This window comes from Brachyhypopomus gauderio, chromosome 12, assembly GCF_052324685.1.
Source record: "Brachyhypopomus gauderio isolate BG-103 chromosome 12, BGAUD_0.2, whole genome shotgun sequence".
NCBI classification, from domain to species: Eukaryota; Metazoa; Chordata; class Actinopteri; order Gymnotiformes; family Hypopomidae; genus Brachyhypopomus; species Brachyhypopomus gauderio.
Genome location: NC_135222.1, coordinates 18,661,863 through 18,678,147, shown reverse-complemented (window position 1 = coordinate 18,678,147; position 16,285 = coordinate 18,661,863). Strand labels below are relative to the sequence as shown.

The 16,285-nt window shown below is 45.0% G+C and overlaps 1 protein-coding gene across 4 annotated transcripts in view; it reads left to right on the top strand.

Annotated features, from left to right (window-relative positions):
* Window positions 1-15,356, top strand: part of sptbn1 (spectrin, beta, non-erythrocytic 1) — a 53,644-nt gene extending 38,288 nt beyond the window's left edge. For 2 of the 4 annotated variants that reach the window (XM_077023501.1, XM_077023502.1), the window contains 23 exons: window positions 46-916; window positions 1,498-1,635; window positions 1,948-2,704; window positions 2,828-3,030; window positions 3,248-3,338; window positions 3,540-3,686; window positions 3,884-4,147; window positions 4,360-4,584; window positions 4,679-4,768; window positions 4,899-5,177; window positions 5,373-5,503; window positions 5,719-5,923; window positions 6,540-6,914; window positions 7,045-7,289; window positions 7,374-7,512; window positions 7,781-7,865; window positions 9,523-9,719; window positions 10,122-10,219; window positions 10,516-10,570; window positions 12,246-12,457; window positions 12,942-13,115; window positions 13,243-13,285; window positions 13,864-15,356. In XM_077023501.1, the coding sequence (XP_076879616.1) occupies window positions 46-916; window positions 1,498-1,635; window positions 1,948-2,704; window positions 2,828-3,030; window positions 3,248-3,338; window positions 3,540-3,686; window positions 3,884-4,147; window positions 4,360-4,584; window positions 4,679-4,768; window positions 4,899-5,177; window positions 5,373-5,503; window positions 5,719-5,923; window positions 6,540-6,914; window positions 7,045-7,289; window positions 7,374-7,512; window positions 7,781-7,865; window positions 9,523-9,719; window positions 10,122-10,219; window positions 10,516-10,570; window positions 12,246-12,457; window positions 12,942-13,115; window positions 13,243-13,285; window positions 13,864-14,091 (5,252 nt within the window). In that variant the 3' untranslated portion in view covers window positions 14,092-15,356. Of the gene's footprint in view, window positions 1-45; window positions 917-1,497; window positions 1,636-1,947; window positions 2,705-2,827; window positions 3,031-3,247; window positions 3,339-3,539; window positions 3,687-3,883; window positions 4,148-4,359; window positions 4,585-4,678; window positions 4,769-4,898; window positions 5,178-5,372; window positions 5,504-5,718; window positions 5,924-6,539; window positions 6,915-7,044; window positions 7,513-7,780; window positions 7,866-9,522; window positions 9,720-10,121; window positions 10,220-10,515; window positions 10,571-12,245; window positions 12,458-12,941; window positions 13,116-13,242; window positions 13,286-13,863 lie in introns of all 4 variants that reach the window. The other 2 variants (XM_077023499.1, XM_077023500.1) reach the window with 1 other exon arrangement.
* The last annotated feature ends 929 nt before the right edge of the window (window positions 15,357-16,285 follow it).

Below are 16,285 nucleotides of genomic sequence, written 5' to 3'. Positions count from 1 at the left end.
TCTCATTCTCCCTCCTTCTCCTTATGGGTCTGATGTTTGTTGCAGGCTACAAGCCATGCGACCCACAGGTGATCTGCGACCGCGTGGCCCACTTGGAGTTCTGCTACCAGGAGCTGACCCAGTTGGCGGCGGAGCGACGCGCCCGCCTGGAGGAGTCACGCCGCCTCTGGAAGTTCTTCTGGGAGATGGCGGAGGAGGAGGGCTGGATCCGCGAGAAGGAGCAGATCCTGTCGTCGGACGACTGTGGCAAGGACCTGACCGGCGCGGTTCGTCTGCTGAGCCAGCATCGCGCCCTGGAGGATGAGATGAGCGGACGTGCCGGGCACCTGCAGCACACGGTGCGTGAGGGCCAGGCCATGGCCGACGCCGGACACTTCGGCCAGGCCAAGATCCGCGAGCGCATCGCCGAAGTGCAGGGCCAGTGGGCGGCGCTGGAACAGCAGGCCGCCGTGCGAAAGCGGCGCCTGGAGGAGGCGTGCAACCTGCACCAGTTCCAGGCCGATGCAGACGACACCGATGCCTGGACGCTGGACGCGCTGCGTATCGTGTCGAGCACGGACGTGGGACACGATGAGTTCTCCACTCAGGCCCTGGTCAAGAAGCACAAGGATGCGGCCACCGAGGTGGCGAGCTACCGGCCTGTGATCGACATGCTGCACGAGCAGGCCCAGACGCTGCCATCCGACGTTGCCGAGTCGGCGGATGTGAGCGGGCGCTTGGCGGGCATTGAGGAGCGCTACAAGGAGGTGACGGAGCTGACCCGGCTTCGCAAGCAGGCTCTACAGGACGCGCTGGCCCTCTACAAGATGTTGAGCGAGGCAGCCGCCTGCGAGGTGTGGATCGACGAGAAGGAGCAGTGGCTCAATAGCATGGAGATCCCAGAGAAACTGGAAGACCTGGAAGTGATTCAGCACAGGTGAGGGGTCGCAACTGGCCACTTGATTTGGAAGACGGCTGCATTTTAGTTGGAGAAATTAACCTTCTGTGATCTTGGGGTCATTCTTAAAATCACAATCAATTTTCCAGTGACCTCTTAAGACCCCTGCAAATGTAAGACTGCCAGGACCATTAGAAAGAATTGTAGTTAGAAAAAGCATTGTTTGGTGATGTGAGAGGTCTGTGTGGGAGGACTGAAGGGAAACAGAAATGGCACGTTAGGAGCATTTAGGACACCAGATGTTCCTGCTGAGTCACACAGACCTAGCAGGAGAACCGAAACAAGACTCCACTGCTCTGCTTTGGTCAGGACCAAGACACGTCATATGCACATTCTCACATGTGCTGCCCCAAAATGATTTATGCAGTCAGATTCATTAGATGCATTTGGATGGTCTTATAATGAGGCCAGGGAGCACAAACCTGTCAAGCTCCTTCAGGGCTTTTGAATTTCCCTCCTTTTCTCTCAGATTCGAAAACCTTTACACATGGGCACCTTTTTGACTTTGAGAAATGTAAGTGCGCCACATGACTAAACAATCATGGCTTCTTGTGTCCTAGGTTTGAGAGTCTGGAGCCTGAGATGAACAACCAAGCATCCCGTGTTGCCGTGGTCAACCAGATCGCCAGGCAACTCATGCACAGTGAACATCCCGGCGAAAAGGACATCAAAGCCCAGCAGGACAAACTCAACACAAGGCATGTTCAAGACTTCAGCCCTGGGCTTTATCAGGCATAATTAAGACCCAAGCTCCAAATGATTTTATGGGGCGGCTTTAGAGCCAACTTCCTAAGGGGAAGGGAAGGTCTGTGCTTCACCCATATACAGGAAACCGGCCTGCAAGCTGCAGAAGCCATGACCAAATGCATTTTTAGTCCAAATGCAGTTTTAGTCAATAACTGCTGAACAAAATGGTTATTTTAATGCTGTGCACAAGAACCTTCAAATATATAATACAACATTTAGAAATGTTGAGTAATAGCATTAATCTGTCGTGTCTGTCTCCGTAGATGGAGCCAGTTCCGGGACCTTGTGGATCAGAAGAAGGAGTCTTTGAACTCAGCTCTGGGTGTGCAGAACTACCACCTGGAGTGCAACGAGACCAAGTCGTGGATCCGTGAGAAGACCAAAGTGATCGAGTCCACACAGGAGCTGGGCAACGACCTGACAGGCGTGATGGCCCTGCAGCGCAAGCTGACAGGCATGGAACGTGACCTGGCCGCCATCGAGGCCAAGCTGGCCGACCTGCGGGGCGAGGCGGAGCGGTTGGCGGGCGAGCACCCAGAGCAGGCCAAGGCCATCACGGGGAGGCTGGCCGAGATCGACGGTGTGTGGGAGGAAATGAAGGCCACACTGCACAACCGCGAAGCCTCCCTGGGTGAGGCCAGCAAGCTGCAGCAGTTCCTGCGCGAGCTCGATGACTTCCAATCGTGGCTGTCGCGCACGCAAACAGCCATCGCCTCCGAGGACATGCCCAACACACTGGCCGAGGCTGAGAAGCTGCTCGGCCAGCACGAGGGCATCAAGAACGAGATCAACAACTACGAGGAGGACTACCAGAAGATGAGGGACATGGGCGAGATGGTGACCCAGGGCCAGACAGACGCCCAGTACATGTTCCTGAGGCAGCGGCTGCAAGCTCTCGACACCGGCTGGAACGAGCTGCATAAGATGTGGGAGAACCGGCAGAACCTCTTGTCACAGTCACACGCCTACCAGCTGTTCCTCAGAGACACCAAGCAAGCCGAGGCCTTCCTCAACAATCAAGTACATAAATTAAACAATTAACTTCCCTTGGGTGGTTGAATTCTCATCATTCATTGTTGAACATGTCTAGTAATACGTTTCTAGTTTTTGATCACAACTTCATATCTTCTCTCATCTAATCAGGAGTATGTGCTGGCCCACACTGAGATGCCCACCACTCTTGAGGGTGCGGAAGCTGCCATTAAGAAGCAGGAGGACTTCATGACAACTATGGATGCCAACGAGGAGAAGATCAACAGTGTGGTGGAGGCTGGCCGCAGACTGGCCAGTGACGGAAACATCAACGCTGAGCGAATTCAGGAGCGAGCGACTTCCATTGATGACAGGTAATGACCACACATGCACATACACACCCATAAAGTACAGTCTTTTAACTGTTGAAACACACAAATCAAATCACATTTTAAATTATTAACCTTTATTTATTTGAATCCATCCATCAAATATCCTGCATTTATACACATAGCCTGCTGTCCCCAAGGATTGTGATGATGATTAAGTTGTGATTAGCCATATTTACAACCTTTGACCTGTGCCCTAAAGGCATAAGAAGAACCGTGAAGCGGCCGTCGAGCTGCTGATGAGGCTGAAGGACAACCGAGACCTGCAGAAGTTCCTGCAGGAGTGCCAAGAGGTACCAGAACCGCCAGCTCACCTGCTGCCACCCCACATTAGCACATGTTAACACTGTGGGAAACCAGTCGGTTTCACATACTTACACACCGTCTGCATGTAAACTGCATGCTGACTGATGACAGTGAACAATTTTTCATGCAAACATCAACTGCACTTATGATGAGTGAGATAATTAAGAGTCCTGTTGTCTTCCTCGAAGCTGTCTCTGTGGATAAATGAGAAGATGCTGACAGCTCAGGACATGTCGTACGACGAAGCCAGGAACCTACACAGCAAATGGCTCAAGCACCAGGCATTTATGGCGGAAATGCAGTCCAACAAGGAGTGGCTGGACAAAATCGAGAAGGTCAGTCATAATATTTTAGAATTATGTAATATGAGTGTTCAAGTGTTGCTGATTTGTGAAGCCATTTCATGAAATTTTAACATAACAAAATGTAACGCTGTGTACATGTGCATCCATGCAACTATTCTGATTGCTCTCTCCCACCCTCTCTGTTTTATCTCCTTTTCTCCCTCTCCCTCTCCCCCCACGCTCCATAGGATGGGAAGCTTTTGGTGTCGGAGAAGCCTGAGATGGAGGCCATGGTGAAGGAGAAGCTGGAGTCACTCCAGGGGCAGTGGGAGGAGCTTGAGACCACCACGCAGACCAAGGCCCAGTGTCTGTTCGATGCCAACAAGGCCGAGCTTTTCACCCAGAGTTGCGCCGACCTCGACAAGTGGCTCGGCGGTCTGGAGGGACAGATCCAGTCAGACGACTACGGCAAGGACCTGACCAGTGTCAACATCCTGCTAAAGAAGCAACAGGTAGGATGGTATAGCGCCGGACTCAGGTTCCTTTGTGATGCAGCTGTAGGTCATATGACCCAAAGAAAAAAACATCACAGCAAAATTCGACTATGGGTTTTGAGTCAGCTTCCTCTTTGTCTCATTTGGTGTGTAAAAATGTGAAATGAGTAATCATATAATGCCACTGCAGTCTACCCAGAGTGTAATAAGTGAGCTCCATCTGCCTCCAGATGCTGGAGAAACAGGTGGAGGTTCGTAAGAGGGAGGTGGAGGAGTTGCAGTCGCAAGCACACGTGCTGCGTCAGGAAGGGAAGGACACGGACGAGGTGGACGGGCGGCGTGAGGTGGTGGAGAAGAAGTTCCAAGAACTTCTGGAGCCACTGGTGAAGAGGAAGAACTTCCTCATGGCCTCCAGGGAGATTCACCAATTCAACCGCGACATGGAGGATGAGATTGTGAGTTGAGTGAGGGTGTGTTTGCCTCCTGTGAGAAACGTGTCTGTGGTTTTACATATTAATTGAAATTTTTTTTTCTCCTTTTTTACTGCAGCTATGGGTTGAGGAGAGGATGCCTATTGCTACTTCAACAGACCATGGCCACAACTTACAGACTGTTCAGCTTCTAATCAAGAAGAACCAGGTAACCTAGAACCTTTTTTTCATTGCCCAAATACATCCTTTCACACACATCAGACTGCATGGTCCACACCCACTGCTCCTACATAATAACATGTAGTAAACTTGAGCGCCCCCTGCTGCCTATTCCACAGACACTGCAGAAAGAGATTCAAGGCCACCAGCCACGCTGTGATGACATCTTTGAGCGTAGCCAGAGCATCCTGGCAGACGACAGCCTGAGCGCCGAAGCCATCCTGGCTCGTCTGGCCGACCTGCAGGCCCTGTGGGACCTCCTCAAGCAGGAGACAGAAAAGCGCCACGTGCGTCTGGAGGAGGCGCACACGGCGCAGCAGTACTATTTCGATGCAGCTGAGGCCGAGGCCTGGATGAGCGAGCAGGAATTGTACATGATGTCCGAGGAGAAAGCCAAGGTGGGAAACCACTGGGCGTGGTCAGGTGTGGGGTGGGGGGCGTGGCATCACTGAGCTGAATGGTTTGTAGTCATGAATACTGCTGATGCTAGCGTAATTAATACAGGATTGGTTGATTGGCGTTTTTGGCTTTGGTTGGTGGGTGATTTTGTATGGCTGCTCTGAGTGACAACGTTCCTTGCATTTCTCTTTCAGGATGAGCAGAGCTCTGTAGCCATGCTGAAGAAACACCAGATCTTAGAGCAAGCGGTGGAGGACTACGCTGAGACCGTCCACCAGCTCTCCAAGACCAGCCGCGGCCTAGTGGCCGACAATCACCCGGAGAGGTACAGGCCTCGCCCTCTCCCTCCCCATAGTTGCCCCCACTTTAGCTAGAAAATCATGACTTTTGGTCAAGGAACCAATTCAAATTAATATAGAAATTAAAACTGGACACACATTCTCTGATTTGAAACTCTCATTTAACAAATCTCTCTTCTGAACTGACTTGAGTTCTGATGGTTCACATAGTTCACTGTACTGATGTGTCTTTGCTTGGCAGTGAGAGGATAGGAATGCGTCAGTCCCAGGTGGATAAGCTGTACGCTGGGCTGAAGGACCTATCAGAGGAGAGGCGGGGCAAATTGGATGAGAGGTTCCGCCTCTTCCAGCTGAACCGGGAGGTGGATGACCTTGAACAGTGGATCGCAGAGAGGGAGGTGGTGGCAGGATCACATGAGCTGGGCCAAGACTACGAGCATGTTACCGTAAGACAAGACAGCAGTGAAAGACTACACCTGTTTGTTCGTTCTCTCTCTCTCTCATCAGGCAAAATGCTTCACTGATCCATTGGTAAACATTGAGTCTACATACTGAAAGGACTATCAAGAACTCTTATTTTGTAAAAAAAATTAATAATTTGTACTCACTTCACATGTTTACTCAATTGTGTATATTTCTATATATATTTAAAACGATTTTTAGCAATTTAGGAAATTGTACTCAACATTGCCTTACATAGTTCAGATCTCAGGATATATATTCATTAAAGGCTGATGAGAAGAATCAGGCCAAAATAAGCAGGGTGACAAACCATCTTATATCCCCGTAGCCTCGTAGCTATGACCAAATGGTTGAAAGCACTGACTCTTGTGTCCAATGGCATCTTGGATTCTAACTTGCTGTACTGGCTAAGATGCGTTCTATGATTACATGACACAACACTTCTGTAAGTCACTTTGGATTAGGGCGTCTGCTAAATTCCTTAAATATAAATGTAAATATACGCTGTGTTTATGTTAACAATGCTGTTTCCATTCTAAGGATTACTTAACAAAGCGTTGTATCTGTTCAATTGAGACTGTCCCACTTTTCCACGTTCAGATGCTACAGGAGCGTTTCCGCGAGTTTGCCCGGGACACCGGCAACATCGGCCAAGAGCGTGTGGATGCCGTTAACCACATGGCCGACGACCTCATCAACGCCGGCCACGCCGACGCAGCGACCGTCGCAGAGTGGAAGGACGGCCTCAACGAGGCATGGGCAGACCTTCTGGAGCTGATTGACACACGCACGCAGATCCTGGCAGCTTCCTATGAGCTGCACAAGTTCTACCACGACGTGAAAGAGATCCTGAGCCGCATCCTCGACAAGCATAAGAAGCTTCCGGAAGAGCTGGGTCGAGACCAGAACACAGTGGAGACACTGCAGAGGATGCACACCACTTTTGAACACGACATACAAGCACTGGGGACTCAGGTTTGTGACCAATCTACAAATGCATTTCAACGTTCAGAAAATTAAACACAATTGTCAGCTTCAACTGCACTGCAATAGTGTGTTGTTGTACATTTTTAACATAAAAAAAACCACTGTGTGGTGCACACAGGTGAGACAGCTGCAGGATGACGCAGCGCGTCTACAGTCGGCGTATGCGGGCGAGAAGGCCGACGATATCCAGCGCAGGGAGAGCGAGGTTCTGGACGCCTGGCGGAGCCTTTTGGAGGCTTGTGAGGGTCGTCGGTCACGCCTGCTTGACACCGGCGACAAGTTCCGATTCTTCAGCATGGTGCGTGACCTCATGCTGTGGATGGAGGACGTCATCCGTCTCATCGAGGCCCAAGAGAAGCCCAGGTGTGTGTGTGTGTGTGTGTATATGTGTGTTCTGCTTTGTTCACTGGACTGTGGCTTTACCCCAAACCCACCTGGTCACTGCAGGGACGTGTCATCTGTGGAGCTTCTTATGAACAACCACCAGGGCATCAAGGCTGAGATCGACGCCCGCAATGACAGCTTCACTGCCTGCATCGAGCTGGGCAAGTCGCTCCTGGCACGGAAACACTACGCATCAGAAGAGGTGAGCACTAAAACCACACATGCCCTTAATATACAAATAGAGTAGTGTAAAGTAATGTAGTGCAAATAATATGCATATCAAGTAACCAATGTAGTGTGAATAATATGCAAATAAAGAAGAAGTGTTTAGAGGTTTTAGATTTACTTTGCTAAAGATGTGTTTCAGCTTTTGTGGAGTGTTATTCATTGATTTGATGCATATTATATTAGTACTTGATTTTCAGGATTTTCTCAATAAATCATCTCTCCTGTCTTGCCTCTGTCCACAGATTAAGGAAAAGTTGCTACAGTTGACGGACAAAAGGAAAGACATGATTGACAAATGGGAGGACAGATGGGAGTGGCTAAGATTGAGTAAATACACCCATTTAATTGGCATACACTCAAGTACACTCAATTACTCAAAGTAATTTGTGTGGCAAAGTTAGTTTCACTGCAGTTGTGGGGCAAAGTTAGTTTCATTGCAGTTTCACGGTCTCAGCCAGGAGTTTATTTTCTTGTCTCTGGCCTATAGTGACTGGAGCACTAACCTAAATGTTTAGATATTTTTGTTAGTCTCCTAAAGAGGTCTTAGCTGTTGACAGTGGTGGACGAAGTACACAAACCACATACTTGAGTTAAAGTGCAGATACCAAAGGTAAAACATTACTCCACTACATGTATTAGGCTAGTCTTTCCTTTAGTCCTCTACTTAAGTTAAAGTACAAATGTATTGGCTTTGAAATGTACTTAAGTACATTCAACGTAAAGGATCTAATATTTAGCACCATGCTCTGCATGTAAAACCTGTCAAAGTAGAATTTGTTTTCTAACGTAAAATGCTATGTTCAAATTTTTTATTATTTCACAATGTCAATGTATTTAGATAGCTGGAAGGTCCAAATACTATGAACTATGGTAAAGCAAATACTAGCTAGCTACATTCAGAGTGCATTGTTAAGGCAGTTTTCCGTTTTGTACTAGCAGTAGCCTACTTAGCTAGCTAGCTAACTAACCACAATGCTAATGTCTGACTTATTTTAACACAAAGAAACCGTTTGCTGCAATATATTGTTAGATTTCTCATTAAGATAAATGACCAGTAGGCCTAAGAAAATAACTCACCTCTACGTGTTTCCTTAGATTGGATGGGGAATTCTTATAAGAACAAATTTTATGGTACTGAGGCAGGCAGAGAAGACGCTTGAAAACGAAGGAGTCATTTTTCTTTTCGACTACTTCAAAATTTCCACTCAGATAAGGCCTTGGGTTTAGTGTCGAATTACAGTTTTTATTTTTATACAATTACAATTTTTATGTGAGGATCTGTTCTCTCTAACCGTTACGCTGCTGCGCTGCCGTTGAACGCTGATTCGTGCGCGTGTTTCGCGCTTCTTTTGTTTGATACATTTTTTTGTGAACACACGCGCCAGAAGGAACGACAGAATTCACATAATGTAGTGGAGTAAAAAATAAAATATTTGACTTTGAAATGTAGTGGAGTTAAAGTAAAAAGTTACAAAAATGGAAATACTTGGAAAAAGAAACAAACAAAAATGACTTAAGTACAGTAACGAATTACATTTATTTTGTTACTGTTCACCACTGGCTGTTGACTTCTTTATTTGGCCAGTGTCTTCACTACATCCACACTACATACATACTACATCCACATTACATACAAAGCCTACTGCATCCACACTACATACATACTACATCTACACACATATATCCACACTACATACATTCTGCGTGCAACTATGGTCCTGCACTTTAGACTTTTTGTAGCTTCTACTCATTTCTGAGATGAAAAGCAAGACAACTTGCTCAGAGTGAAAGAGGATGTGCACAGACTCTCTTTAAAGCACTCTTCACACTCACTTCCCTTGTCTCCTGTGTGTTTGTGTGTGTGTGTGTGTGTGTGTGTGTGTGCATGTGTCTCCTGTGTGTTTGTGTGTGTGCATGTGTCTGTGCGTGTGTGTTTGTGTGTGTATGTGTGCGCGTGTGTGCATACTCGGGCTCCTGTGCACAGTTCTAGAAGTACACCAGTTCTCCCGGGATGCAGGGGTGGCTGAGGCATGGCTCCTGGGTCAGGAACCCTATCTGTCCAGCAGGGAGATGGGCCAGAGTGTGGATGAGGTGGAGAAGCTCATCAAGAGGCATGAGGCCTTCGAGAAGTCAGCGGCCACCTGGGAGGAACGCTTCTCTGCCCTGGAGAGATTGACCACGGTGAGGGGCCCACCATGCCCAGAGACATGGAGGATGTTGCCTGCCAGCAGACAGAAGTGTATATACCGGACAATTTGGAAGAGCGTGACACCGTCATGGTTTGAGGCTTTCACTTAAGAACCACTTCCACTTTTCTGCCAGGGTCATATGCAGGTTACAAGTGCAACATTCTCTCTAATAATACCTTGTCATTTTTTTGTTAGCTACATGCTAATGTAGATCTTCTAACTCCCAAAAAAAGGACCATTACACATCGATGTATTTATATATAAACATGATATTATGCTGCATATTATAAATATTTGTAATATTGATTTGCAGTGTTTGCTTTATTTATGCGCGTAGGATGTGAAGTTTGTCTTTGAGTCAGATGGGTTGAGCTTTGCTTTCTTCCTTCCTCAGTTGGAGTTACTGGAAGTGAGAAGATTGCAAGAGGAAGAGGAGAGACGAAGAAAACCCCCGACACCGGAGCCTTCACAGGACCTGGAAGAGCAGAAGAGGTAACCGAACAGCCCTTTGAAGAGTAGCGTGCTCTTCTTCAAAGACTTTACACCCGTCACCCATCGAGGTAGACTGAGGCACGGCTACAGGGGAAAAAAAGGTCATCTTTTGAAATGAAGTGCGTCACTTTAAACACATTCGTGTGCTTTTCGGTTGGAATTTGCACAAGAAGCATTGAGAGGTTTTCCATCTTTTCCATTTTGGTTGTACTGGTAGTGTTTGGCTGTACTGGTACGCTGTTGCTTTGTCATAACCACATTAGTTTAAATGCTACATACATTTTATCTTTTCACAGAGACGGTGAGCAGGTTGCCCACAACGGACTGCCATCGGACCAGGAGTCCCCTCGGGTTAGTGATTCATCCCCTACCCTAAACACGCAGATGGGCCTCCATGACATAGGGACACTGAACTCTGAATCTCTTTGATGAACAGAACAATAAACTACATCTCCCATAATGCTCTGATTTTAAGCAGAATTTTTTTTTATAGTTGTGGCTTTGTGAATATAAATTTTAACATGTTGACATGTTACCTGTGTCTATGTTGTACTGTTTATGTTAGTCAGGTACTAGAGTTTAATTTGGTTAATTTCTTAAAGGCAAGTTTAATATTCTGAATGGCATTTTTCATGAGTTTATCGTGCCTTGAATACAACACTGACATATATCTACAATATATATATATATATATATATATATATATATATATATATATATATATATATATATATATATATATATATATTAGAATTAAGAGTGGTGTAAGTAAAAGAGTCACTTGTTTCTAGTGTTAAAAATAGTTCAGATGTGTTCGGATATGATCTGTGGTTTGCCGGTGAAAAACCCAAAACGTGTTTGATTTTATGTTACATCAGTAATTTGATATTACTGGTATCTAGGTTTTTGTAGCCTAATTTTGATATTATATTAAAATTCACATCAACACCTTGCCAGCTACTAACATGAATAATGAATAATGCTTTAATAATAAATCTGCTTTTTTTGTGTGCAAGTCTATATGTATCAATGTTTGTCCATTATCAACCTCCATGGTATGTTCAATTGAACCACTCATATAACCTGCAAATCTGTGAAACAGTGGCTAACACTGTTCAGTTGTGTTTGTACCACCAGTAGCTACGTTCTACTGACACAATGGAAACACTACAAGCACTCAAGCATTTTTCTGCATTAAACTTAGCTTATCCTGTAATGCCTTAAAGCATTCTGTGTGGTGTGATATGAGATAATGTGAGGTATGACATTCAGTTTATAAAGGTAGTGTTGCTTTGCTGAAAATGCCTTTTTGCGAAAGCGATTTACATCATGCGGGTATGGAGGCACACCGGAGGGTAACAGTAAGAGGCTTCACATGGCATGGCTTTTCTATGTGTGTTTTTGTGTGTGACCGTAATTGCAATTATTCTACAAATAGCATGTGTTTGATTCCCCTCTCGGGTTTGTGGTCTTCAGAGTGCTTGGCTTCAAGGTGGATCTGCCTCGGTTTTTCTGGATTTCCTAGTGTTTGGTCATTCACATTCCAATTCACATTCAAATTTGGATTTGAATGATTCTGGATGCTTGCATGTGCTTCTTTTCTTTATTGCCATTTTGAAAGTGGTTTAAAACAAACTTATTACACAAGACAACCTTTGAAAGAAAAGTTTTGCCCTCATCAGTTATATATCGAATGATAGTTATATATTATATGTATATGGAAATGTTAGTTATAAATACGTGTTTTGTTTTGCATTGGAGTTATTGTTGAAGACAGTTGGTGAAAAAGCAGTTTCATTTTCAGGTGGAGTTTCTTTGCTCCAGACAAATTTTGAGTAATTACATTGACGTAAGGTTGCACAAGGTTGCACAAGGAATAAGGTTCAGTTCAACCTTCATTAAGCATTTCTTTTTTCTGTAATTTTTGGGGGTTTTGTCTCATATAGAGATGGTTTATGAACTTCCTTTTTGAATTAATTCATTCTTTCTCTCTCTGTCTCTTTCTGTCTCTCCGCACCTCCATTAGGATGCTGTGGATGGAGAGATTGTGAACGGTGTTCCCGAGAGGAGCTCCAAAGAGTCCAGCCCCGCCCCCTCCCCATCCTCGGGCAGGCGTGCCAAGGGCAGCCAGTCATCCACTCTGCCGGCCAAGGGCCCGGACTCACCCTCCGCCCTGCTGGAGGGCTTCCTCCACCGCAAGCATGAATGGGAGGGCCACAACAAGAAGGCCTCTAACAGGTCCTGGCCCCCACTCTGTACTGCCGCCCTTGTGATTAATTTCTGAAATTGCCTACAAAGGCTTTTTATGTGCTTTCTAGTGTATTGTAATGTGTCCTTGAGTTTCTTAAAAGGCACATGAAATGGAAATAATAATAATAATAATAATAATAATAATTATAATTATTATTATTATTATTATTATTATTATTATTATTATTATTATTCCAGTAACTTGCATTAGGTGTATAGGCTTTAAAACTATTACACCTCCTCTGACAGATACCTCAGTGGACTTTATCCAGCAGCATATGACCTTGTTGTTTTGTGCAATGCGCAAAATTCCTCTGTAATGAGACTTACATCATCGGGCCATTTGCACATCGCTGTACTTGTTACTGAATGAGCCATTTTCATTGGATGGCCTCAGAGCTGCAGCGTGAGGATTGGTGCACCGCGTTGTCCCCGCCCACATCTCACCTTCACCTTCCACGCCCCAACACAGGTCCTGGCATAACGTGTACTGCGTGATTAACAACCAGGAGATGGGCTTCTACAAAGACAACAAGAACGCCGGCCAGGGCATCCCTTATCACAACGAGGTCCCCGTCAGCCTCAAAGAGGCCATCTGCGAGGTTGCCATCGACTATAAAAAGAAGAAACACGTTTTCAAATTGAGGTAAAGGGAGAAACGGTCTCTAAGCCTCTTGGTGGCCTTCATTCAATAGCAGAATATTGCAACTTTTTTTTGTTTTTCTTCTCGTTCTTGTAGTGTGTTATCTGAATTTGTTTTTTCTCTTTTGCAGAGTGACAGATGGAAACGAGTATCTCTTCCAAGCCAAAGACGACGTAAGTTAACATGCAACTCGAGCCCGGTGCTTTTGTCGAACAGACTGCTTAGCAAATTGCCTGAGGTGGCAGACAAGGCAACACGATGAAGTTAACAACCTTGACATGCCGCAACCTCACAGCCAGAGATCATGTCGTGTGTGGACCTTCTGCAACTTCCTGTCTGTGGCACTTAGCTAAACCTGATGGGTGCTAACGAAGCCTGCTGGCTGTGTTTGTGTGAAGGCGCTGTACAAACGTGGGGTGTTCAGCTCTGTAGCAGCTCAGTCAGAGAACAGTCTTTGCTAAGTGCTCTGTTTTTTAGCACGGTGAGGTAAATCCATGGGCAACAAAGCCTGGATGGGAAGTGTGGTCTGGTTTTGTGCTATCACAGTAAACCCAAGCGATTCCACTTCTGCTGGGTGTCACTGTTTCCATGCTGAGATTATTCTGTTACTTGACATCATTTTTAATGTTTGAAACCCACGCTAATGCCTAGCTCAGCTGAATCTGTAGTGTTAAGCGTATAAAATGTAGAGAACAGCTTGTGCAGTGTCCAATCTCTGGCTTTTGTTCATCTGTGAATGACCTTTGCACAGGAGGAGATGAACACATGGATCCAGGCCATTCAGAACGCGACCATCGGCTCCTCCCCCTCTGAAAAGTCAGAAATCACTCCCAGCAACCAGAGCACCCCCGCCTCCAGCCGTGCTCACACGCTCCCGGCAACCGTCACCCTGACGACCGAGTCCAGCCCAGGCAAGCGGGAGAAAGACAAGGAGAAAGACAAAGAGAAGCGCTTCAGTCTCTTCAAGAAGAAGCAGTAGACACCTGTTCCCATAGCAACGGAGACGTTCCTTTTCCCTCGCTTTCTTTTATTTGTCCTTTTTTTTCCATCTTCCTTTTTTCCATTCATTCATATCTAGCCATCTTCAGTGATATTCCAGCATGCAAGCTAAAAAACACCAACACCACACTCTGTGCCTAGTACCTCTGATTGGGTTCCAAAGTTGCATTACATGAAAAATAAAGAAATATATATAAAGATACAATAAAAAGGAGATTTGTAGCTAGGGTGTGTATTGAGGAACTCTCAAGTCAAGTTTGGAAATTCCAAGGACCAGATGTGTTTTTTTATGCTGTTCTGTTTTTATTATCATTGAATTTGAAAATCTACAATTTAATTATTGATTATTAATATCACTCTTTTTTGTAACTGTGTGTTGTCGAAGGGTGTGGATATTTAAAACACTTTCCTCAATTTTGTGAGGCTGTCTTGGAGGGGTGTCCTCTCTTTGCTGTTGGGGAGCAAGGCAGTGCTGCTTCAGAACAGCTCCACTGTGCACGTCTGCCTAAAAGTGGACCGAACTAGAAACTTCCAGAAGAACAAACCTGCGCTAAGTTCCATTCGCTTTGTTAGTCGCTGTGCCCACATGGGACAAATTTGCCATTTAGTGATCACAGGTTTGAAAGATGCAGAAATGTTTGCTAACATCAAAGTAAATTACCAATGGTAGATCTTACAACTTTTTGGGACCTGTAAGAATGTTGCTATATACATAACAAAAACATCATAATTCATTGTTTTCTTTAGATTTTCCTTCCTTAAATTTTCCTTTTTGTTTTTTGTGTTTTTTCTACTCAGTTGCATCATAATATATGTTTCAAATCATTCTAGTACAGTGTATTGAAAAAACTAGATGTATTATAAACACTATAGCATCATTGTTAAGTGGAAAGTGGATTTCAAGCATTTACTGGAAAAAGGTAAAGTTACTCAAAAAAAAAAAAAAACGGTTGCTTGCTTGTTGGCTATAGCACTACGCATTATAATAATTATTATTTTTTGCTACATTATCCCGCTATTTGATACATAGTGAGCATTTCTCTGTCACTGTATGTATTGTAATGAATACAAAGTCATCTACTGCACAATCAAACACAACCTAATAGGAATGAAATCCTTTGCGATGTCAGGCCTGCTGGGGGCGTATAGTAACCTCATGCCTGACTCAGATGTATGAAACTGCACCTGTAGACCCTCCCCCTCTGTTAAATATGTGCGAAGTCATTAAAATGCTTTTAAACATTAGCAATGTCTGTTGACTCATGTGTCCTGTTTTTTAGGTTGTGTGTAGTAGCAGCTGTTAGCAGGTTGGCAGTCCACAAAAAACACAGCCCTTGATTTCACACAGTACATTTAGTATATTTAAAAGAAAACACATGATTGAAAAAAAAAATAACTTGAGCATGAATATTCAAAAATCTATTTGAATGTACATCTGTGTAAATGTTATTGCATGTACATTGTTGAAACTACACACTGAAAAGTGTGTGTGCTTTCGCATGAATGTGAATGTATATGTGTGTGGGGGGTGTCTCTCTCCCTCTCTTTTGCTATGTAAACACCATCTGGAAGCACCATATGCCTGGGATTAGGCGAGGAAGTGGACCCTATATGAATGTAATGTATCAGCACACAACATACCAAACACACTGCAAACTGGGCAATCTCACCTGTGACTATCAAGTTATTTCCAAGTGTTCCATACGAAAAAGCACAAATGACTTGTGTGAACAGCGTTCCTTAAGTAGGTCTTAAATAGGCACCTTGAGGGCAACTGGTTCAGTGTGCTTAGATTTCTGTGGAAAAGTGCAACTGAAAACATACCTGCCCACCTATAGGAAGCACTGTGAACCTCCACATCCTAATCCATCCTGCTCTCTTTGTTTCAGAGGGAAAAAAGCTTGTCTCTAGTTATACAGTATAGTATATAGGTACACAGCAACTCCTTGTGTTCATAGTCATGAGCGGCTGTAACACGAGAGGTAGTGTCGTGGCTAGTTAACACGAGTACAAGTTCTTCAACTGCTCTTGTGATTTATAGTTTGATTGCAATAAAATGTTTGGGTATTTTCTAGCATTAAAATTCTACACGTGCTAAAACAATCAATATGTAAAACCTCTCATGGGGTGCCATTATTTTCCCCATTGTGATGCAGTGTGAGGGATTAGACCTT